This window comes from Harpia harpyja, chromosome 5 (genome assembly GCF_026419915.1).
Source record: "Harpia harpyja isolate bHarHar1 chromosome 5, bHarHar1 primary haplotype, whole genome shotgun sequence".
Classification (NCBI taxonomy): Eukaryota; Metazoa; Chordata; class Aves; order Accipitriformes; family Accipitridae; genus Harpia; species Harpia harpyja.
In genome coordinates, this window is record NC_068944.1 from 58,860,237 (window position 1) to 58,883,577 (window position 23,341).

The window sequence follows — 23,341 nt, forward strand, 5'->3', positions numbered from 1 at the left end:
CAATAAGTTGAGTAAGGAGCAAGTGTACCTTGTAACTTTTCATAATATGGTTTGTTAGAGGCTGCTAAGCCTCACCCTGTTGGTTTTTTTTCCAAAATCTTCTCCAATCTTGATTTCTTTTTAAAATGAATTAGCAATTTTACTTCAAGGGCTGTAAAAAAAAAACCCAGCAAAACACTCAGCTTTCACAAACTAAAGCTTCATTTGTGTAAAAGCTGAACATTGTCTAGTTGAAAGTTGGAATCTGAAGCCACTTAAATTGCCTGCTGTAGTCAATTCTAGGAGATCCTCTAATAAACGTGCCCAAGAAATCTATAGATACCTACTTTACAGTTGTTATGGACAGTCTATCTACTGGTAGGTGCTTCTGTTAGTGAAGATACCAAGCTCTGATGTCTACTCTGAGAGCCATTTAAAAAGAAATTAACACCTAATTCCTGAACATGAGTCACTAAACAAGTGGTGGTCTAGAAGTGAAATTAATGCAGTTAACCACCCCAAGGACTGTCTAGTTTTATAAGTCATTCTTCAGATTGTATTTTATATGCTGCAAAAGTGAGACAGAGCCTAGAACTTGGGAATTTTAGGTACCCACCCTAACAACTAGACACAAAAATCTAATCTCATGCAGAAACCCTATAGCCATCACTTCTCAAAGGACTGGTAGTAAAGATCAGGTAAAAATGAAATACTGTCTTGAAGTTTGAATTCTACTGTTGCAGAAAATATGCATGAAATCAGGGTTGGAGGTAATTGTTTTTGTGACACTGAAATAACCCAATAAAACCCTAAAAGAATGTCATGTTGCTAAATAACTCAATTGATAGAAACTTGAGGATTAGTATAATCAAATATCTAGTATCTAAGGTTTTAATATTTGGTCCATTGTCTTTGAAGGACAATGAACCAATAATTCTTAAAGTTCTGATGGAAGATCTGATGTACTAAAGAATTAAGTCATTAAAAGCCTTTAGCCAAAACTAAGTAAAACATGCATAGAAGAATCCCTATCCTAGCCTTTACTTACAGAGACTTCTGAGCAATACCCAAAGTACTAGCTTAGAATGATTGACTACTATCAATCTAAAATGTGATCATCTAATCTGAATCACTCTGTGAAGTCTTCTCACTTAAAACATATTTCAACTGAGCCAAGCCTATTTTTAGAAAAAGGATTTTAGAATTAGTATTCTTTCTAATAGGACAACTATTGCATCTGTTAATTTAAAACTGAAATCAAACAGCAGTTTTAACTGCCTTGTCTATAATGTAAGTTTTGAGTCCTTCACAAATTGTGGGGGAAGAGAACACTTTGCATGTGTTTGTAGCACTAGGCTAAATGAGTATGATTGGGTTTAAGCCAGCTGATTTTCCACAAATGTCAAATAACAATGTTCAGATCAACTTAATTCCTAATTTCATATTCCTCTCCCCCTGGCCCACCCCATATTGTTGTTCTAATAAGCACTTCCTCACCTATCATGCCAGATGGACTTCTCTGATTTTTTTTTTTTTAAACTATTGTTGCTGCTATTTGACTATATGATCATTTAATATTTTGTGTGCATGATTTACTGCAAATCCTGTGTTGGATGTTATACTTGGTCAGCTCTCACTTGAACTTTCTCTGACCCATGAGACCATCTAACTAGTAATGGGCTAAAAAAAGGTAAGTGTAAAAAGCTGTAGGTCTTAACACTGGAGACTCATTTCAAGCCTACCTTAAAAAAAAACCAACAAAAAAACCCCAACCAAAACACACAGGAAGAAAAAAAAAAAGGCCAAACAAAAAAGCCTTCTGGAAAATAACAGGAAAACAAACATTTCTTCTTTAAAGTAGTCCTTCATTTTGGTCTGATTTGGTCTGACTTCACCGGAAAGCAAAACATAAATGGTAGTTTCTTTCTCTCTTAAGCCTATTCTTGTCACTTAGACTATGGGATAACAGAGAAATGTCTTGCCAGTGTTTAATCCTATATGTTGAATTAAATAAATATCTGTGCAAAAAAAGGTTTGGGCTAGTTTTCTTGTGAGCTTGCATTAAAACAGAGGTACAGAAACTTGCATCTCAGTTCATGGAACTTCAAGCTTTTAGACTGAATTTGCTGTTTAACAATGCGTCTGAAACTGATAAGAGTTCTCTGAAAGTGAGCACCTTTAGCTGTGATACTTTATTTCATCACCTTCTCAAGTAAGTTTAAAAATTCCTCTAGAGAATCAGATTTTAGAGTGTAAATGTTGGTCACATGTATGCTCAAAGGTAATTCTCTTCACTTAAGTAAAGGAACAGTTTTACAGGAGTAAAGTATCTTGTCAGTTTAGTGATATTTTGTTCTTAAAAAATACATAATATATATAAATAAATTAGTAATAATATGAAGAAACTTCTGTAGGTATTAACGACTTAAAGGAAGTTTGGTATGTTAGTCCTACCTCTCTTCTCTGTAACTATGAGGTCTCAACAGTGACTTCTAAAATGTGCAGTACTACCTGTATCAAATTAATTTTGTTTGCTATTGTGTATACTTTTTTCACAGTTATTAAAAGTTTATTGCAAAAGATTAGTGCTTGAGTTCAACAAAAAGATTTCAAACCATCTGCTGTTGGCATGATTGTACTGTTAGACTTAACACACAGTCTGATGTGCATTATCAGGATAGTTGAAGAAAATTATCCCTGATATCCTTTAGAAGACTAGCAATTTTTTTTCTCATAACTAGTCAATGGAAGATTGTGTAGTGAGGGCAGGAGGGTATTTTGTTTCATAATGAGCATATTTTTTCTTTGTGACTCTTCTTTCAGTCTTGCTATCTTCTATTTCAATTAGAAGTTTCTGAACAAGAAACTTTCTGGACCATATAAAATTCCTGAGAAATAAGGAATTTTCTAATAGTGGTTGTTCTGAACTGGTAACTCAAAACTGAGCTGGGGCAGCCTTTATTAGATGCTTGATAGCTGTATACAATCCTTAAGTTCCTGATCTGGAGTTCATGCTCACCTAATTTTGTGTTTGTTAACAGCTACTATAGAGCTCAACGTGGAAAGGAATGCTTGGAAAACCTACCTATGGCCAAGGAGTTTCTTAGGATGGGCAGAAGAAAATAGTTTCTACTTTATATCCTGAACATAATCTGTGTCAGGACACTAGCTTTAATGTCTTGCTCTCATCAGTCCCATGCTTCTCAAACTCACTATTTAATGTGAACAAAACCACAGAAACTTCATTTTGTCTTTTTTCTTTCTCATACAGACAAATGAGAGGGTGCTAGTGGAGTGCTTTAGTACTTGCATCTACTCTGCTCTTGCAGATGTTGAAACCAGCTTCCTACTAACAACAGAAATACTGATTTGGGGAGGGTTGTACTTCATGGGGTACAGTTGATTTTGCATAATTGTGCGGGGGTAGGGGGGTGGTTCTAGTTATTCTAGTTCCAGAGGAATTGATACTACTTTTAATCAGACTTAAAAACCCAATAATCCGTCCTTAGACCTTTTTAACTACTGTTGTAATATTCTTATTCCTGAATATTATAAATACTTCTACTGTGCAGCAAAGGCTTAGTTAAAATCTGTCTCTGTTGTAAGACAGGTAAACAGTGCTTACCTGTTATTTGGATTGGAATTAATAGATTACATGAAAAATAACAACTCAGTTACAGCTAGGAACTTGCTGAAAATAGCCTGGTTAAAGCAGAAGAGGAGGTATATATGAAGGAGCAGAACCATTCGATCTGAAATTTTAAAAATACGTACATTGTTTCTGAGAATTTCCTGAGTTTAGTTTTTATCCCTTTGATTTTTTTTTTTTTACTGTGTTCACTTTTTACTGAGAGAGAGTCCTCTTACGTTTTTTTGTTTTGTTTTTTTTTTTGTTGTACCACAAAGCACCATACCAAATCTCAGTCTATGCACTTGGAACCGTGATACTGTGTAAGGCTTATCCTGTAGTGAATTCCAAATCTGGCAACATTTACAACCTGATTTGTTTATCAGTTACTATCATTAGAGATTCTCAGATGCTGTGTAGTTTTTCTTAAGTATTTTCTCTTGCATATTTTTGCTTACAGGTTTTTGGTGCACTAGCATCTGAACCATTTAAAGTGAGCGATGGCTTTTATGGCACTGGGGAGACCTTTATGTTTACTTTTTCTCCAGATTTTGAGGTAAGTAGTAATAACTTTGTGTGCTTTTGCTTTTTCCCCACATATGCATTATCTTAAAATACTTACTGAATAAATCTAACAGTAAATAATATGAAAAATTCTAGGAGTTGGCCCCCAAAATGTCATCATACTAGTTTTTCCACGGAATCTGTAAGTGCACAGTAAATTGGTAGTGTTTGCATAGTGGAAAACATATTCAACCTGACTGTTTCATTGTACTGAAGATTTTTCTACTAGATTCTGCCAGGTGTCTGTCTGAAAATTCACAAACTACATCCTTTTAAAGGGCATATCATCTAACCTAAGCATATTTTCTTGGTATTTTTCATTATGTAGAAGTTTCAGTGCTCAAAGGAGACCTATTTTGGAATGGTCTTATTTTAAATAGTATAAAACAGAGAATTTTTATCTGCATATATCTGTTCCCTGAATTTTCTGTGTAAACTTGGTAACTTCATTAAATTGGCCTCTAGCCATCCATAGTCTGTCTTTACTGATGTTTAGTTTCCCTTCCACCCAAATGAAAAGCTTTAACTTGCTAGTCAGTTTTGTTTGGTTTTTTATTAGGTTTTCAAATGGACAGGAGACAACATGTTCTTCATTAAAGGAGACATGGACTCCCTTGCTTTTGGTGGAGGAGGGTAAGTCATAATTTCTTTTTGTCATTAGAGTCTGTTGAAAGTGTGTATGTCTGCACACCTTTGAAACGAAAGTTTGGAATTTATTTCAGTTTGATAGCTCAGGACTCAACAGTTACCAGCCAAGAAGGATTTAGTATGTCAGGTATTAGGCTTCCTATGTGGAGGAAACTTAAACAGGAGGTTTGTCTTCAGCATAGTGTGGCATCAAGTTTCAGCCCTGCAAGGTTATGATGCCTTGCATTCTTTACTTGCATGTGTGTCTTGGTATATTCAGAATGGACACAAGATACTATGATTCTGAAGGTATGTAAATATGAAAATTATGTGTAACTAGAAGAGGCTTGAATTGAAACTGTACCATCCCAAGATATGCCAGTGGCTTCAGAAATTATACATTGTCTCACCCCTTTCCCCCCCCGCCATGCAAGTGCATAAGCTTCTAGGATGTTTCCCTTATTTGTTATCAGCATTCTCCTCACATATAAGAGTACTGTTATGCCTTTTTCTTAATACAAATGGAAGGGGCTGAAAACTGAGGAATTCTGGATAGCTTTTTATTTCAGAATATCTGAAAGAAGGATATTCACAAATTAATAATAAATAGTAAAAAAAAAAATTGTTGCAGCTTCAAATTTATCAACAGCTGTAAGGTACTTGTGTTGAAAAAGAATTCTATAATTCCTCCTCGGTCCTGAATTCTGAATGAAAAATGCATTCATAAGGTTAATGCTTACTCCCTCAGTCTTTTGCTTTAATACATTGTCTGTCTTGCAGAGGGGAGTTTGCTCTTTGGCTCGATGGTGATCTCTACCATGGAAGAAGTCATTCATGTAAAACATTTGGGAATCATACACTTTCTAAGAGAGAAGACTTCATTATTCAAGACATAGAAATATGGGCTTTTGAATGAGTATTTAACTACTTCTACAGGGTATTGTCCCAAACCTGACATGAATCAGTGCAGCTCAAAAATCCCTAGGAGCAATATAATGCACCATTTTACCTTTCTGATTTTTTTTGTAAGGTGTTTTTTTTTAGTTATTATTTTTAAATAGCAGACTTTTTTTCATGCTTTCACATCTGTAATATACTGTCCTACTTTTTCTAAGCTGTAGACACTTTTACAAAATGGGACATGTGGACTGAAAATTAACATTAGTTACCTTGAGCCTTGCAGCCTACAAAATTTTCTTATATTTATTACAGTTGCCTCCCAGGTTTCCCACACACACCTTTCTGCAATCCTGCTAGGGGGCTGCTTCATTGAATATAGGTTATTATTTTTGTATTCAAATTACGTCTATGAATGAAGTTGCCCTCTGTGAACCTATATGAGAAGAAAGCTGCGTGTGGGTATTTGGCAGCAGTACTGCAGAGATTGGTCTGGACCAATGATGGGTTAATTCATATGGTGCCACAAATAGATAAGAAGCCTAGCATTCCTTCTTAACACATACCAGTACGCATATGGTGAAGTTAGAAGATATCCAAAGTCAACAGTGCCACTTGTCTTGTTTATTGTTCATGTTTAGAAAAAAGTCTGTTAATATGTGTTCTAGCTGCATGCTGATTGTATTAAAGAGTGTTTTGCACATGCTGTTAATGGTCTGCAGGTTTGGGACAAATACTGACAATATTGAGCTACATGGCAAGGACTTATAAAATAGCAAGGGAAGGTAAGACTATGATAGTTCCACAAAATTAAAAGGCTAAAGCAAGCAAAACTTGGTGAACAATTTGTAGCTATAGTAGGGCATTAAAAGTACAGAAACAGATGCATCTTTCTTCAACATAAAGTGTCAGATATATACTGTTATACTGTTGTAGCCGTGTAGCACATCAACTCCAAGAATATAGCTTATTCCTGTCCAAAGAAAAAAATAGTTGTGATGTTTTTGAGTGGGTCTATGTTGTAAATTTACAGTTAGCACCAGCTCTGATTAAAATGAGATAATGTACTATAGGTAGACAATATTGTAATTCAGTAGACTTGTGGAATATGCAAACTTACTGTCATGTGACCTCAAAAAAAATGACAGGCTAGAATACAGTTCCAGTAGCTCTTGTCCACTTTTGTAGGAAAATTGATAAGCCATTGTGGCAATAACAGCTCAACAAAACTGTTTGTTTCAAAGCTTTTATTCTATGTTCTGCAAAAAAAAAAAAACCAAAAAAACCAAAACAAAAAAATTGCTGTTAAGTGTGACAGTGACTGACTTCGTGCTGAAATTTCAGCTATTTCAGATGAACATTGTATATTATCTTGTAAATTAATGTTTAAAGTAGTTTTGTTATTATAGAAAAGTGTCGATTGACGGGTTGCTTATAGCACTTTAAATTATTCTAGAAATGGAATAAAAGCCAAATGGGTTGGCTTAAGTAGATGTAGTTGTATATTATTTCAAAATATTTACATCTCTGGAAAGTTCTAAAAACTTATTTGAAGACAGCTTACTGCTATGGTAATGAGAAAGGGCAGATGTTTCATCTATAATATGCTAATGCTCAATATGAATAGAAATACAGGGCTTTGTTTCCTGTCTCTATGTATAGCTCTTTATCCTTACTAGAACTTAGTACAATGTGTAGACTGAATGTTTACAAAATAAGGAATTGTAAATAAATTGAAATGGCTTTTCTCCCCTTTGGTCTTCCACAGCAGTATTATTGTCTTTGTGGAGTTAAGACTGATTATTACAACAACAAAAAAATCCTGTAATGGATTTTAAGTACTCTAAGGTCACAGTGATGTATAGCAAATAAATCTAAATATATGTAAAAATAAATTTGAGTTGGAGTTTATTTAGAAGTTGGAGTTTACTTAGAAGCACAAATGCAGATTATTGTTGTTCATTTAATAACTTTACTGAATATATAGGATGCATTTGCTCATCCTTTTTGGAATTTTTGGTTTTTGAAAACCCAGTGGGAAGGGGTGAAAGTGAAATATGCTGTCTTCAGCCATTTTCAAGAGGGGGGGAAAAAGCATCTCGAATTAATGGGTTTTGTCACCAAGGGTAATCTAAGTGCTTAGTCTCTATCTGAAGCTCATATTGCAAATAAAGCCTGGTTTAGATTTAAAATTCTACTGTGAAGAATTTTATAAACAATTATACTTTGAGGAATTATATAAAACCAGAAAATATTCAGTAGGTGAATGTCTCTGAGTATTGGACCAGTCTTGGAAGGGCACATGGGGAAAAAAAAGTGGAAATGAAGAACAGTATAGTAAGCAGTACAGTAGCAATCACACTTGTATAAATGCTAAATTAGTTAAGGAACAGAAATACATTTGAGTTAAAGTATAAATGACTGTAGTAACAGTGATGTGACTAGCTGTGTAAAGGATCTACAGGGAGTAATGCATGTCTGTTAATGAAAGACCGTGAATTTTGTTAACCAAAGGTATGGTTAACTTCTGTATGACACACATAAAAGACTGTATAGATGAGATCAAAGGCACTGTCTTGATGTACCTCCTGCCTTCAATTCAGTGTGAATTTTTTGCAATATAATTCCTTTCCATCTTTCCTGGCAAGGTTTGTTTCTATGATTGTAAAGAGTTGAGGTTTGACATATGCTGATGACTTTATGAGCTACATTTTGAAAGAGTTTGGTGCCAGAAGACTGTGTCTCAGCATACAATACTCAGATGTATTCATTGACTAACTTGATGTTTTGCTCAGATACCTGGGATTCTTACCACATCATCTTTCAGCTCTAAATCCTATCTATGTTAATTACTGCTTTTGTATAATCTGCAAAAAGACACTATTTCTCACGTATGGCTTGTGCTTGCATCCTCCTGCTCACCTATGTGTACTACATTAGGTATTTTTTATGGGAGTTAGCATGTCTGCATAAAATCCAATCTTTGAAGAGGAATAAAAGCATTTACTACTCACTCAATTTCAAATTTAAAAAATAATCTTGATTTGGATACTTCCCAGTATTCCTTATTCAGGACTTGAATCTTAAATCTCACTTTTATGTTCTTCCTTTGTAAATGAACACATGCCATCAGGGAGTTTTACTATTGTCACAGCAATGTGGAGCTCAGTTAAGAGAAAATCCTCTACTCTTTCCCCCCTTAAGAGTACATGCTCCTGCAATATGAAATAGAGCTACACTGTGGTACTGGAGCAGAGAGTCCAGCTGAGGGAATGGTGTACACTTAGTGTAGTATGTACAAACCAAAGTCGTCCTGCTAGCTCTCCCACTGCAGTATCACCAATGTCAGGTCTGTTTAAGCTCTGCTTTCTGCTGTCCTGCTTATCTGACAAGCTTTGTAATCCTTGTTGAGTTTCTGTTGTAAGTTATGCTGCTAGTAGTACACATGCTGTTGAACACACTTTCAGTGTGCCCTGTGGTGACAGGAGTGACTTAGTTGAGGTGTTGGTGTGGTGCAATGTATACATAGCACCTGAAGTAGTTATGGCAATAGGGCTTGCCAATATTTGTTCTGTGATCAGTGATGATTGAACATCTCACCACAAACGTTATACTTTCTGCTACAGCTAATTTTATTTCGGTAGGCTTCCCTTGTTTTAAAAATGAGCTGTAGTACTGAACCCTGGCTGTGCAGAAACATTTTAAAGAAGGAATTGCTGCTGTGGAGGAGGGAGCTGATTTCCAGTGGGTGGGATATACATCCAGTGGACCATCTACTCGCTTCAAGCCACTGCAGCAACTGTTGTAAGACTTGAAAAAATACAAAGGTGTGAAAGTCAAATTTATTTCTTCTGATACAAATTCCATGCTGTCACTTAAGCATGAAAGCTACATTCAGAATATGGAAAGTGTCTCTTCTTCTGTAGGAACTGTGAGGTACAAGTTTTTTGATACCAAGGAAGGAACTTTGCTTTCCTAGAAAACTACACAACCCTTCCAAGAGCAACAGAAGCCTCAGACAGGAAAATGAGAGATCTGTTTATTATCAGAAGGAAATCTGTTTCAAATAAAACATTTTGGGGGATGAATACCGTATTTAAGAAAATAATGTGCTGCTGTAAGTTACCATTAACTAAGAGTTGCTCATTCTTTATCTCAAAGGTTAAGGGCTTTCTTTTTGAAGCAATTTAGAAATAGGAAAGCAGGTCTTAAATAAAAACTATGAAGACTGCTTTAATCATCAGGTTTTGACCTTTATCATCTTACTACTTTAAGTAGAATATTTAAATTTGGCAGAGGTCATGCTAGTTTCACAGGAATGTAACAGTTACAATATAGTAGGAGAATTAGACTGGATAATTTATGGAGTACTTTTGTTCGGTTGTTTTTTAATTAATTCAGATTTATTTTCTCCAACTACTCTACAGGGATAAATTGTCACATATCTTTATGTAAAAAAATGTTATAAAACATGTAACCTACATGAAACACTTCCACACATTATAAGTTAAATCAATATTAAATATTTCTCTTACCCAAAACCTGTAAATACTTTTCACAGTTTAGAAGGCTTTGCATGGTACTGCCTACTCAAAGGTAAATGATGGAGGACAGTATGAGACAAATCATTAGTCATATCACTTGTGGTTTTCTTATCCAATTGGAAATAAAATATTTTGAGTGGAAAAATGGAAAGGGGGGGGGGTTGTTTCATAAAGATTTTTGACATTGCATTGGGATGGCTATGGGAGGCTTAAGAAGTTATCTGCAGTGAGCTATAGATTTATGATGTCTAGTAGTGATTACATTGTTACACAGTTGACATAAGGAATTAAAGGCAAGGAGAGATTTGAAGAGAGCATGTGAGCTGGAAGGCTAGTCTTTTTTTCCCTCAAATATCAATTGATCTAATGTTACCTTTCTCTAAACTTATAATCTTTGTTTTATCCTATATGGTAAGTCTAAATGCACATATATCTGGGTATTCCAATATGCAAGAAGACATTGTTTCTATAAATACATTAGCAACAAAAGGACGGCTAAGGAGAATCTCCATCCTTTATTGGATGCAGGGGGAAACACAGTGACAAAGGATGAGGAAAAGGCTGAGGTACTTAATGCCTTCTTTGCCTCAGTCTTTAACAGTAGGACCAGTTCTCTGGGTACCTGGTCCCCTGAGCTGGAAGACAGGGCTGGGGAGCAGAATGAAGCCCCCATAATCCAAGGGGAAATTGTTAGCGACCTGCTACACCAGTTAGACACACAAAAGTCTATGGGGCTGGGTGGGATCCACCCACGGGTGCTGAGGGAGCTGGCAGAAGTGTTCACCAAGCCACTTCCCATCATTTATCAGCAGTCTTGGCTAACCGGGGAGGTCCCAGTTGATTGGAAGTTAGCAAATGTGATGCCCATCTACAAGAAGAGCTGGAAGGAGGATCCGGGGAACTACAGGCCTCTCAGCCTGACCTCGGTGCTGGGGAAGGTTGTGGAGCAGATCATATTGAGTGCCATCATGTGGCACGTACGGGACAACCAGGCAATCAGGCCCAGTCAGCATGGGTTTATGAGAGGCAGGTCCTGCTTGACTAACCTGATCTTCTTCTATGACAAGGTGACCTGCTTAGTGGATGAGGGAAAGGCTGTGGATATTGTCTACCAAGACTTTAGTAAAGCCTTTGACACCGTTTTGCACAGCATTCTCCTGGGGAAAGTGGCTGCTCACAGCTTGGACGAGCATACTCTTCGCTGGGTGAAAAACTGGCTGGATGGCTGAGCCCAAAGAGTTGTGGTGAACAGAGTTAAATCCAGTTGGCGGGCAGTCACCACTGGTGTTCCCCAGGGCTCAGTTTTGGGGCCAGTTCTGTTTAATATCTTTATCAATGATCCGGATGAGGGGATTGAGTGCACCCTCAGTAAGTTTGCAGATGACACCAAGTTGGCTGGAGTGTTGATCTGTTTGAGGGAAGGAAGGCTCTACAGAGGGATCTGGACAGGCTGGATTGATGGGCTGAGGCCAATTTTATGTGATTTAACAAGGCCAAGTGCCAGGTCCTGCACTTCGGTCACAACAACCCCATGCAGCATTACATACAGGCTTGGGGAAGAGTGGCTGGAAAGCTGCCTGGCAGAAAAGGACCTGGGGGTGTTGGTTGACAGCCGGCTGAATATGAGCCAGCAGTGTGCCCAGGTGGCCAAGAAGGCTGACAGCATCCTGGCTTGTATCAGACATAGTGTGGCCAGCAAGACTAGGGAAGTGATTGTTTCCCTGTACTGGGCACTGGTGAGGCTGCACCTCGAGTACTGTGTTCAGTTTTGGGCCCTTCACTACAAGAAAGACATTGAGTTGCTGGAGCATGTCCAGAGAAGGGCAACCAAGTTGGTGAGGGGCCTGGAGCACAAGTCTTACGAGGAGCGGCTGAGGGAGCTGGGGCTCTTTAGTCTGGAGGAGGCTGAGGGGAGACCTTATTGCTCTCTACAGCTACCTGAAGGGGGGTTGTAGTGAGGTGGGTGCTGGTCTCTTCTATCAGGTGGCTGGTTATAGGACAAGAGGAAATGGCCTCAAGTTGGGGCAAGGGAGATTTAGGTTGGATATTAGGAAAAATTTCTTCACTGAAGTGGTTATCAAGCATTGGAACAGGCTGCCCAGGGAAGTGGTGTAGTCACCATCCCTGGAGGTATTTAAAAGATGTATAGATGTGGTGCTTAGGGACATGGTTTAGTGGTGGACTCTGCAGTGCTAGGTTAACAGTTGGATTCAATGATCTTAAAGGTCTTTTCCACATGATTCTAAATGATTCTATTCTGTCAGCTAAATGAAGCGTTGAGATTCAAGAAGTAGAGTGCCACTGGTTACAGAAGTTCAGTTCTCTCTGCTACATTCCATAAAGGAGAAAATGGGAAGGTTCCCCATCTCCTCTTGTCACTGAATTACAGTTCAGCTGAGAAGTTTGACCTGCAGCTTAGTCTGTCCTTGCCTCTCTTGCCCCAGTATTAGTATATGCATTATATGAAACTTAAAATGTAGTCTTGTCCACAGTGACTTCTGGTGGACATACAGGAGCCTACAGAAAAGTCAGATGTCAATAATGTGTTGCTCACAAATGTTTAAGTGGATGAAACTTTTATGAACCTCAGCATTAACTTAGGTGCAGATACGCCTAAATTTCAGATGTTAAGACTGAGTCAGGAGCAATTGTTGCCTCCAAAGTAAATGCTTAGCTTGCCGTCATGAACCTGGAGGAAGACGATTGCATTTGAGAATGCTAGCAGTTTATTCAGTCCAAGTCAGGTGTCTGCCTCCCTGCATCGTATGGGGCAAGAACAGTAAAATGTCAGAGCTAAATCTGCTTGTGATCCAGTCAGCCCAGCCTTTTTTGTTAGTAGGCATGCAACAAGGCAGAGATGGCTCTCATGTGAATGAAAATTGTTGGCAACAATTGCTGCCTTCCTTTCGTGTAGTGATTTCTTCATTAGAAGCAGTGCTTAGCGAGTAGAAGAGGCACTCCACACTTCCATGTTGCTATCGAACAGGTAGGAAGAAGTGGAAAAACTTAATTTACTCTGCAGTTTCTACGGGCTACTTTGCTGCCTCAAGACCTAAGCCTGGAAGGTTTTTTTGATTCCTACTTCAGCAGTACATGCCTAGTTGTATTCCAGATGTTTCCTTGAAAGTGAAGTAGTAGATGGCATAGATTTCATATCAAACCACAAGCTCGTGCTGTAAACAGGCATAATATTGAAATGCACCTCTTAGTGGTATACTGCACTGTGAGTGTTTCAGTTCAAAAATATATCACTCCTACTGTCTCGGGTCAGCAAATGAAAGTAGATGTATATGATTCCTCATACAATGGTGAGGTGCTCTTGGGCTTTAAGTCACACATGAACATAACACTGAAAAAAACATCTGTGGTGAACTGTATCTCTGCTGTGTTCTCCTGTGGTAAGATGAGGGTTCTTGTGAGCAGAAATACATAATTCACTTAACACTTATGTGCCTTTAGTGTGTATTCTTTGTACAGGTATTTTGTATAAGGACTGTTTCATTTCCATGTACTCTGAAATCTTGTTCTGGTGCTTTGGACAGAGAAACCTTCACAGGGAAATATTTTAACTGCCTGTTAAAAGGAGAATGTACTTATATTTTGAAAAAACTTATTGATGTTTTATTTCACAGAATATGCACATGTATTTCTTCTCTAGTGTGTGGGAGGAATAACCCAAAAAATATTCAATTAAGGGTTTTATTTATAGTTCATGTATTCCTTTGACAACCAAATTTCCTCAAGACAATTTAGACAGTTGTAAAGGTCATTATATAAAGACATAAAGAATAAGGTAGGAATATACAGGTAAAAATTATGATATGTAAGTATTACACTTAGAAGTCAGTTTTGCAGGTCAGCTTGAGTAGTCTGAGAGATCTCAAGAAAACGTTAAAAAAGTTCCATTGAATCCATCTTAAGTAATATTTTTCTTCCTTAGATTCACAACTGTGCCTAAATTATTAATGATTGACATAGACTTACAATAGAAATAGTAATCAGTTTTTGTATCACTAACGTATAAAATATTTTATTTATTTGTTCATTTGAGCTTCAAACTGGAGTACCTGTACTCTCATAATAAGATAGCAATACTTGTTTTATCACAGAGAAAAGATGTTCATACACCTCTTCTTCTGTAAGAAGATATTTGCTCTTTCAGTTTGAAAGAATCTTATGGGGAAAAAAACCACTTCTTTTTCATTATGCAAATTACTTGCCCAGGCACCTTGCTACAAAACAAATGCTTTTCATGTGAAGCACATTTTTACCAGATAGCTATTTTTGCAGTAGTAGTTTAGAGAAACAGTGATCTATATAATCCAGTAAGCATTATAGACCTTACAGAGGTCTCAGATTTGTCCATAATACAAACAATTTTAAGACCTGGAAGTATTAGTTCATTAGTGTTTACTCCTATTCGGCATCACCTGGACAGAAATATGTTATTTCAGTGACATCAGAATGGTTCAAATGACAAATGCTGTAAAATTAGGCCAGTGTTTCTGTGTAATATGAAACACCATTTTCCTTAAAGTCAGTTGATTTTAGGTATGAACACTGTTTCTGTATCTGTTCTCACAGAGAGTTACACTGCAATGGAAGTCACTTTTTTTGCTATACACAACACTACAAGTACCGACCGATTTTTGTATGTTACATGTTATTTTTCCCTGTATTTATAAGAACCATATTTACATAGATAATCAGACGATACATTGCACAACATTGCATAGGAGGTATTTTTTATGTGGCTATGCAAAATTTTTTTGTGCATTACATTCTATTGAGTGTTTTCTCTCCAATATCCATAACTCTAAATAGGAAACTATCTAATAAATTAGTTATATAAATCCATTCAATACAAAACCACATTTATAAAAAGAAGGACTTTTGTCTTTATACGTGATATGTAAAAGAAAGCTGTGTCAGTAGTTGCGACAAGGTAATACTACAGTAGTAGTTGCATATCCTGCTTGTAAAGAAAACAAAGGTGGTATCCTTGATTCTGTGTTCAAATAAAACTGGTTTTACGCATATAAATCAATCAATTAGGAAATACGTGCACAAGATCACTTTCACAGATCAAAAACTTGGTCTTATTTTATATTGTCATTCAACTTCTGATCTGGCATGCTTTATGTTCCTGACATCCCAGTTTAAATAGTTGGGAATATCTTGAATGTAAGAACAAGTAAAAATTGAAATTCATTTGTAGCTATTTATATTGCTATGGGTTTTTATAATCAGCTGCTTATATACAATATAGATTTTTCTCTTTATTTTTCATGTAGTAACTAACTGAAGTGTCCTGCAAGCCCTCCTGGTACAGAGGAAAATCCATTCGGATGCTCGTGTTACCATGCAGTAGTTACAAAATACATATTTAGAAAAATGCTCAATAATATTTTCTATGTGGGTGAATGGGGGGGAATATTGTATTCCAAATGTGCAAATGCTAATAGCAAGGGAGAAGTGGAGAAAGGTTTTCCAAAACAAGTTGTTCTGGTTGTAGCATGCTTATTTTAATAAAGTTATTATGACATTATCATCCCTTCCTTGCCATAACATTTCTCCCTCAAAGTCCACCAGCCCGTGTTTCCTGGCTCTCATGAGAATCCCAACCACCTTATCTGAAATACGAACGTATCTCTCGAAGAGTTCCGCGAAAGTGACTTGGATCTTGCCGTCGGGCCGTGGCTTAGCCATTGATTCAATGATGAAGCACATGTCTCTAATCTCCCGGTGGATATGGGCCTCAGCTCTCTTAGCCCTTTCAGCAGTTTTGGTTCCTTCCTTTGGACGGCCGTAGCCTTCATCTCCTTTGTGCAGGCGCGTGGACATGGCCAGCTCGTGGTCAAATTCCTCGCTGAAGGGATTCAGTTTCTGCGTTACGATGTGCTGGTCGGCCCATTCTTGCCATCTGTCCTTCAGGCTGTTAACGGAGCTGTATTTCCTCTGGGCTTTGGTGCGTGCTTCTTCGCTAAACCTGCTTGCGCTGAAAGAAACAAAAAGGGCATTTGAGCATTGCACTTCATCATTTAATTACACAGTTTTGCTACTAATCTCCTCTTTAACTTGGTTACCATGTTTTCCCAGACGAGATGCTAGCCACCAGGTGGCATGAGTTCACTACTTCTAAATTAGTTCTTTGGGGGCTTTTAGTCCATGTTCCAGTTTGCCCTCAGAAGCAAATCTGCTGGTCACAGCTTGATCTCATCAACGCTACCATCCTCCAGCCTAGGTTTGAGCCTGTTTTGACAAACTTTTGCCAAGAATGACTTAATTCTATATAGGAGCGAAACAGTATGCTGCTGATTACCTGTGCTTTCTACCTTTGGTCAGTCATGCAGCTCCCCATTTCTGCCTGCCTAGCAGAGCCTGAAATCTGCCTGCCCTGGTGTTATAGATGGCAATAACTGTAAGTGTATGGTCTGGATCCTCAGCTATTCTTCGCTGAAAAACAGAGGGTAAGTGTCTAGAAAAATCTGTCCCCTGTAATAGATGTTGATGTTTAAAACAACAACAAAAAGCTAATAGAGTGCAGTAGCTCTGCCTATGCTTATATATTTTAAGGATGGTTCTGAACAAGTATTGAAGTCCAAAATTCACATTCCCGCTGGCAGGGTACAAGCCTGAAAGAAACTTAGGGCTACTGAGATTTGTGTCAAGGTCAAAGGATGATGAAAGACCTTCAGAGGTCTTACTGATTTTTTTTTTGGTGTGCGTGTGTGTGTGTCATAGCAACATCACATTGCTGGGTGACTCCAGGCAGACAAATTGATACTCTTTCCTCTAGTGGCTGATTTCACATGTTGTGGAGGAGCTGTAGATAGTCTGAGCTAGTCTTTGTGCTGTCCACATCCTGTCATCGTGTCTGTACAGAGCTTGGCTAGGGAGTATGTTGTGCTGTGGCTGTGCTGAAGTAATTTGTTTTCTAATGGTTTTACTCCCCAGAAGGCTGCTCTGAAACCTCCCCAGTAATGTCAGCTGAATATTAACAGTAACAGCGGAGAACCAAAATACAGTTAGCAAAACAGTACAGAGGACCGCAAACCTGCAGAAAATTTTATTTCCCTGCTGTTTGGCCATTCCTTTGTTTTCCACTAAGCCTGTTGAAAGAGAGAATAGGAGTGATAGACATGTCCCCAGTTGAAGTCTGTGCACCAGAAGGATGCCAGTACTGGGCAGCACTGTAGTGCTAGAGCAAGAAGTGCAGACACTTAGTGCCAGGGATAGAAGAAGGAGTAGGAGACCAGGACCAATCTTTTAGCTGTGGAGTTGCCGTTAGCTTGATTTAGCTGTGTTGAGAAACTGTATTTAAAAAGCCTCAAAATGCTCTTTCCCATCCATATGGTGAAAAGCATCAGAACAATTGAGCATATAGTGCTGCCAAGTAAAGGCACCTTTCTTCTGTGGGGTGACTGCAGAGCATCCTGACAGTAGGCAGCATTTATGTACCTGTGGTTTTGTGCATTTAAGTGATTAACAGGTAGGTGTTGGCAGGAAAGCATTAAAATATATCAGTGGGGTAAAGCTAGACAATTTTGTTTCCTAATGATAAACCAAATCCCCTGTCTATAAGCTGTTGTCATACAGGCAAAGGGAAAGCTGTGATCCTTTGCCCCTTGCTCTGAATTGTAGCTTCATTGCCCAGAGGAGTTGTGGGCGCAGGGTTTGTTTATGCAAAGCAATCTGTCTCCTGAAACCTATGGATCTCCCAAAAGCCACAGAAACCCTGTGCCAGCGCAGTCTTAACTCCAGCTGAAGCTCAGATTGATTGCTTCCCCAGCTCTTCACGTGGGAAGATATCGGGGTGGGGGGGAACCCCAAGTGAATCAAAATTGCCTAGAAGAAGTGATACCAACAGTCTCGGTGGAGCTGATGAGGAGACACCATCATGAGGGCTTATGCCTCAGCCACAGCCAGCTGCTCCCCCCTCTCTCCAAGGGCCCTGGCCCCTGAGAAAGTCCTGGAGCTTCAATTCCCCAGGTTGAGGGGAAAGACGACAGTGAGTGAGATAGCATAACTCTGTAAATGCTTTGTTACCTCTTTTTTCATTTAACAGTCTAGTAAGTATTCTCTCCTTTTCCTACTGAAACCTTTAGTTCTCTTTTCTAGCTGAGTACTATTATCACCTTCCTTATCCGAACAGTCTTCTCAGTGGTTGAGAAAAACACCATCTTATCTATCCTTTTGCTTTTATTGTGCCCCATGTGGGTTTGGAAATACCTTACTGATACTATATATTTTTTAATGCATCTTCTAATTTAACCATTTCTGGTGGCTGAAGTGCAGTTTTCCCCATTGTTTAGCTTAATGACAAGTTAACAATGTGTACGTGTAGAACCATTTTTTTCATGTTCTTACCACACCTACACAACGGATTGTGGATCCAAATCGAAGGTTGTGAACATTAACCCACGTGCTTTACCTGTAACAATCAACTAAGTTAACCTGTCAACCAGAATGATCACCCTACATGCATTCTTAACTTATATGAGGACAATGTCTGTGTTCCGTGTTCCTTCTGACCCTTTCTGAAGGGGAAAGGTATGAATCCCTTTTTAATGTTTTGAGTTTGATATCACTGTTGCATCCCTTTGGCTCCTAAGCAGGAATGAAGTAGTTTCCTATGCCTGTAGGACTTAACATGCCTTCTGCTAAGGAAGCAACATTATTCCAGTAAGTATTGCAGCTGGAAATGATGAAGGTGCTGATGTGAGAAAAAAAAATACTGGCAGCGGTGCTTTTTCCTGGAATATAGAGAGGAAAATGGGAGATTTGCTTTAACAACCATGTACTTATAGCCTTTTTGAAGAAGATTAAGCCACACTGAAATGTTCATAACAGTAGCAGGCTGAAATAATGTATTCTGAGGCTATAAAATAAATTGAGTAGTTAAAAATTCCAGTCCTGATAACAGCACTGTAAGTGCAGAAAATTACTTTTGTGTCAGATTTCAGTGGAAGAGAGAGCTTTAAGTAACATAAGAGTGTGTTATTTCAATCATTTGCAGCTCAGTAAATATGGCTAATTGGTTTTTTCCTAGGTAGCAGCATTAAAATTAGACATATGGGGGAAAATACATATGAAGTATAACAGAGAGCTACTTTTTTTCTACTATAGCATTTTTAAAGTGAGCAATTTGTTTTAATTGAGCTTATTTACAGATAATATCTGCTGCAAATGTATCCTTTTTTTCCCACTGTATGTGTGTTATGGATGCACTGCCACAATGTGTGAAATCTTTGGTTGGAGGTCCTAACTTCTGTCAAAGGACAGTGCACATGGCCTCCCAAAAGCAGGGGCCACAGACTTTCAAGCTCTAGGTTGCTGGGGAGCTTTTTTTCACTTTGGCTAGTAACCATTTGCTCCTTGTGGGAGATGACTGGTCAGCTGTACAGCAAAGCATCCTTCTAATCCCCAACTTGAATAGTTAAAATAGCTATATGTGTTTAGATAGTTGTGCTAAAAAGTACTGTATGTTTGAAATCCATGACTATGTTAGTCATAGTCTAATGCTGGCCATGGTAAACACTTGTCAGTAGTGAGGTATAAAACCCGAGCAGTGGGAACGGTACAGCCTGCCTTACTGTCTGCAGAGGGATCACAGAGTCTGTTTTGGCATTTTCATCAATGCTGGTTCCAGTTTTTTGTTTCTGAAATGGTGATTAGGATACAGTATGGTCCTGATCCTGCGATTCCTGCTGCCTTGCTCATCCTTTACACACAGGCTAATTGAGTGTGTGAAAACCCTGCCTTCTCATCTCAAATTGCCTCCTGCTCAGCTTGCACTCACATTGTGTGTGTGCAGGTGATGGACACAGAGTAGAAGCAGCAAAGACCTGGGCCCCACCACGTGATGGCTCCTGGTAGGAAACCGTGTCCTGGTGCCAGCCTCTTCCCTCTGCGGGCTCAGGCGGACGAGCTCTGCCAAAACTCCGGCCTTGGTTTAAGTTTTCACCTCCAGCCATCCTCCCTGCCCAGCGAAGCCAGCGGGCAGCGTGTGTGCTGTGCTTTGGCCATGGCTTGGTGCACCCTGGCCTCAGAGGCTGCAACTTTACGGCTAGATGTGAGGTTTCACACCAAAACAGTTCAGGCTCAACCACACGTTCCTTTCTGCTGTTGTTGTTCTGGGGCATTACCAAGTTTGTAAAACAGAGGACTGGAGCAAACAGTGTGTTGTGTCTGTAACAGCTGCCTACAGTTTCCCATCTTGCAGCACTGGACATATGGATCTTTTAATCTTTTACCAACAAAAGAGTGATGAATTAGTTTGGCAGCTACTCATTGGCAAGTCTGGCCACAACACAACTATTTGTAGCCATCTTCTGGAAAAGTGGTTCTGGTGGAGTCTCTGGGAGAGGAAACCAGAGAATTCCTGCCAGCCTCTGCTGTTCGTCTGCTCTTCTAGGAGACTTCCCAAGGACTGCATGGCTATGGGTGAACTCCACTTGTTTACAACCTGGGCTTCAAATTTAATATGTGCCTGTTGTTGTATAGTAATCTTTAAACATGAACCTCTTACTGAAAGAAGTATTACTCAAAACTGCCTGATGCTGTGAATTTGCTACTTAATTCAATTTTTTTTTTAAGTAGAACCTGTAATAACTACACAGGTTAAGTAACAGATTCTGCTTCCTTTTTTCTTCACACCATTTACAGGCATAAGGAAGTCTATGTGTCAGGAACTTCTACTTCCACAACATATTCAATGACTGTACTTTCCCACACACACCCCTTATGATAGTGTACCTGTAGAGAGACCTTGAATTTGAAGAATCTATTGATGATTCAAATGTTCTTTTTTGTCAAATGATTTATAACATATAGCGTGATTCAAATCGATCCTGCAGATGCTGAGGCAAGCTGGAGGCTTTTTAATGTATGTGTGGGGTCCCAGCTCCTGTGAAAGTTTCCATTCTTTGACTTGATGAATTCCAGATCCATGAAGAGCTTCCAAAGAGAAGCAGGGAACCCAGCTTTTGTTAAGAGGTACTTAAAGGTGACTCCTGCAATGTCTGTTTTGGACATTCTCTGCAAATTACTCCCAAGAGTATGTACAATTTACACTAAGCAAAATAATGAATCAGTATTTGGAAATATTATTTGTCAGGTACACCTCTTTAGACTCAATATTTGATGAAATAAATGAATAGCTGTGGGCTATTGCTGAGGTGAAAGATTTTAATCTGAAATGTGGACTAAAGCATTAAGAAGTAGTGATTTCCATGAACTAGTAAATCCAGAAAATTAAATGTAATTAACATTTCATAAATGTAACTTACTGTGTCTATTATGTATATAGCACATAAAACTTAAGGTTATAATCAGATGTTGTTGACTAACTCCTTAAGCACAGAGAGATATGTGAAAGGTTTTCTGGAATTTTTTTTTTTTTTTTGCCTTCAAGAGTTATAAATTCTTTTTGACCTTTTCCTACCAATTTTGTTTTCCATTTCTTCCTTAAGGAAACCTGTACCTGTTTCTGGGTCTGCTGACCATTCATGATAACGTAATAAAGGTGTTTTACTTACAAAGATGGCACAGGTCGTTTAATCCTCACAACCGTCATGTCTCGGTCACTGTCTTCTTGCTCGAGTTTGTCCTCTGCTTCCCCATAGCCACTGTCCTCTGCATCCAGGCTGTCATCATGACGCTTAAGCAGCAGTTCTTCCTTAGCCCCCTCTTTGTCCTCTTGTTCCATCTCTTTCCAGCCCTTGGTCAGTTCTGATACCACGTTTGAACACTTTCTCCTTATGGTTGGAGATAATTTGTCATTAAGAATTTTGTCAATAGCACTTGATTCTTCTTTGAGCTTGGTCATCTCTGAGCTACTATTGTTATTCTCATATCTTCCACTGAGGAGGCTTACATCACCTCCTCGTTCGTAGGCTTTGCTTACAACTGTTTTGGTCACCTCTTTGTTTTTAATGCTGAACTTTTTGAGGGCTTCATCTGATTCCCTTGCATTTTTTTCAGCGTCTCTTATCAACACTGATTCCTTTGCTGAGGATTTTTCGCCGTCTTCTCCTTGGTCCCTCTTGACAGATCTAATTGGCCATTTTTTGAAGGGTCTTTCTTGTACAGGCTGAGTTGATGAGTCTTCTGCAGAAGGGACCCATCCAGAGGGCTCTTGGGCTTGCTTTATGTGGTGGTCAGATGCCCACTGCTGCCAGCCTCGCGCCAAGCTGAAGACTAGGCTGGCCATTCGGATCTTGTGGACAGCCCTTTTCACAGGAGTAGTGCTCGGCTTTTTTTCAGGAGCCATGTTGCTGTCTGCTGCCATGCTGGCTTTTCCCCTTCCTATGCTAAGCACCTTCTGAATGAACTTCCTGAAGTGAATAATGTCGCCCAAAGAGAGCTACAGAGATTTAAATAGAAGCAGGAGCATTTTGTGCCCATGGAAAATATGTGAAACACTTCTCACAGAGATACAGTATCCTCACTATTACGGAGGTCTTTTTTTAAAACACAGGGTTGCATTTCATCACAGCAGATGAATGATGCATGATGTAAACAGGGTGACACAGACCTGCACTGGAAATAGTGGGAAATTAACAGCTCCTTTAGCCCCTCTTCCCTGGGACTGCTCAATTCTCAATTTGTTGGCAAGGGTCTTGTTCTTCTGGAAGTACAGAACTTGGGTTAGAGATACTGAACAGAATGTCTGAAACTGCTAAATGTGGAGTGCTGTCAGTTGCTGACAACTTTGGCCAGAGTAGAAGATACCCCTCATCATCACAAATAAATAGTGGCCCTCATCATGGAGTGTAAAGCCTGAAGCAGGCTATGAATGAGAAATTTTTAGGTGCATTTTCTAAAAAAGTGCAAGGTGATTTCTTCTTATTGCTCATATGTCCAAGGAAATCCAGGTTTGTTAATTTTTTAAAAGGTATTTATGTGCTTTGTTTGCAGTTATTATCTATTAATGTCCATCTATTTAGAATGTACCTTCAGGGGGGTCTGGGAACACTATCTTGTTTGGTGTCAGCGCTAAGGATGAGGGAATTGCTATCTCTAGTGCAGGGATTAATATAGTAAGTTTGACTTGATCAGATGGATGAATGGTATCCTAGTTTTAGGATTTTGAAAAAAT

The 23,341-nt window shown here is 38.7% G+C and overlaps 2 protein-coding genes across 13 annotated transcripts in view; one reads left to right on the plus strand and one right to left on the minus strand.

Annotated features, from left to right (window-relative positions):
* OXR1 (oxidation resistance 1) overlaps positions 1-7,590 on the plus strand; it is a 305,008-nt gene extending 297,418 nt beyond the window's left edge. For all 12 annotated transcript variants that reach the window (XM_052786770.1, XM_052786769.1, XM_052786766.1 and 9 more), the window contains 3 exons: positions 4,068-4,163; positions 4,731-4,804; positions 5,579-7,590. In XM_052786770.1, the coding sequence (XP_052642730.1) occupies positions 4,068-4,163; positions 4,731-4,804; positions 5,579-5,714 (306 nt within the window). In that variant the 3' untranslated portion in view covers positions 5,715-7,590. The remainder of the gene's footprint in view (positions 1-4,067; positions 4,164-4,730; positions 4,805-5,578) is intronic.
* Positions 7,591-13,924: 6,334 nt separating this feature from the next.
* On the minus strand, positions 13,925-22,601 carry ABRA (actin binding Rho activating protein). The gene is made up of 2 exons (XM_052788343.1): positions 21,780-22,601; positions 13,925-16,237 (listed from the first exon to the last, which is right to left on the minus strand). Exons 1-2 carry the CDS (start codon positions 22,529-22,531, stop codon positions 15,760-15,762), a joined length of 1,230 nt encoding a protein of 409 aa, XP_052644303.1. The 5' UTR covers positions 22,532-22,601; the 3' UTR covers positions 13,925-15,759.
* Positions 22,602-23,341: the final 740 nt, after the last annotated feature.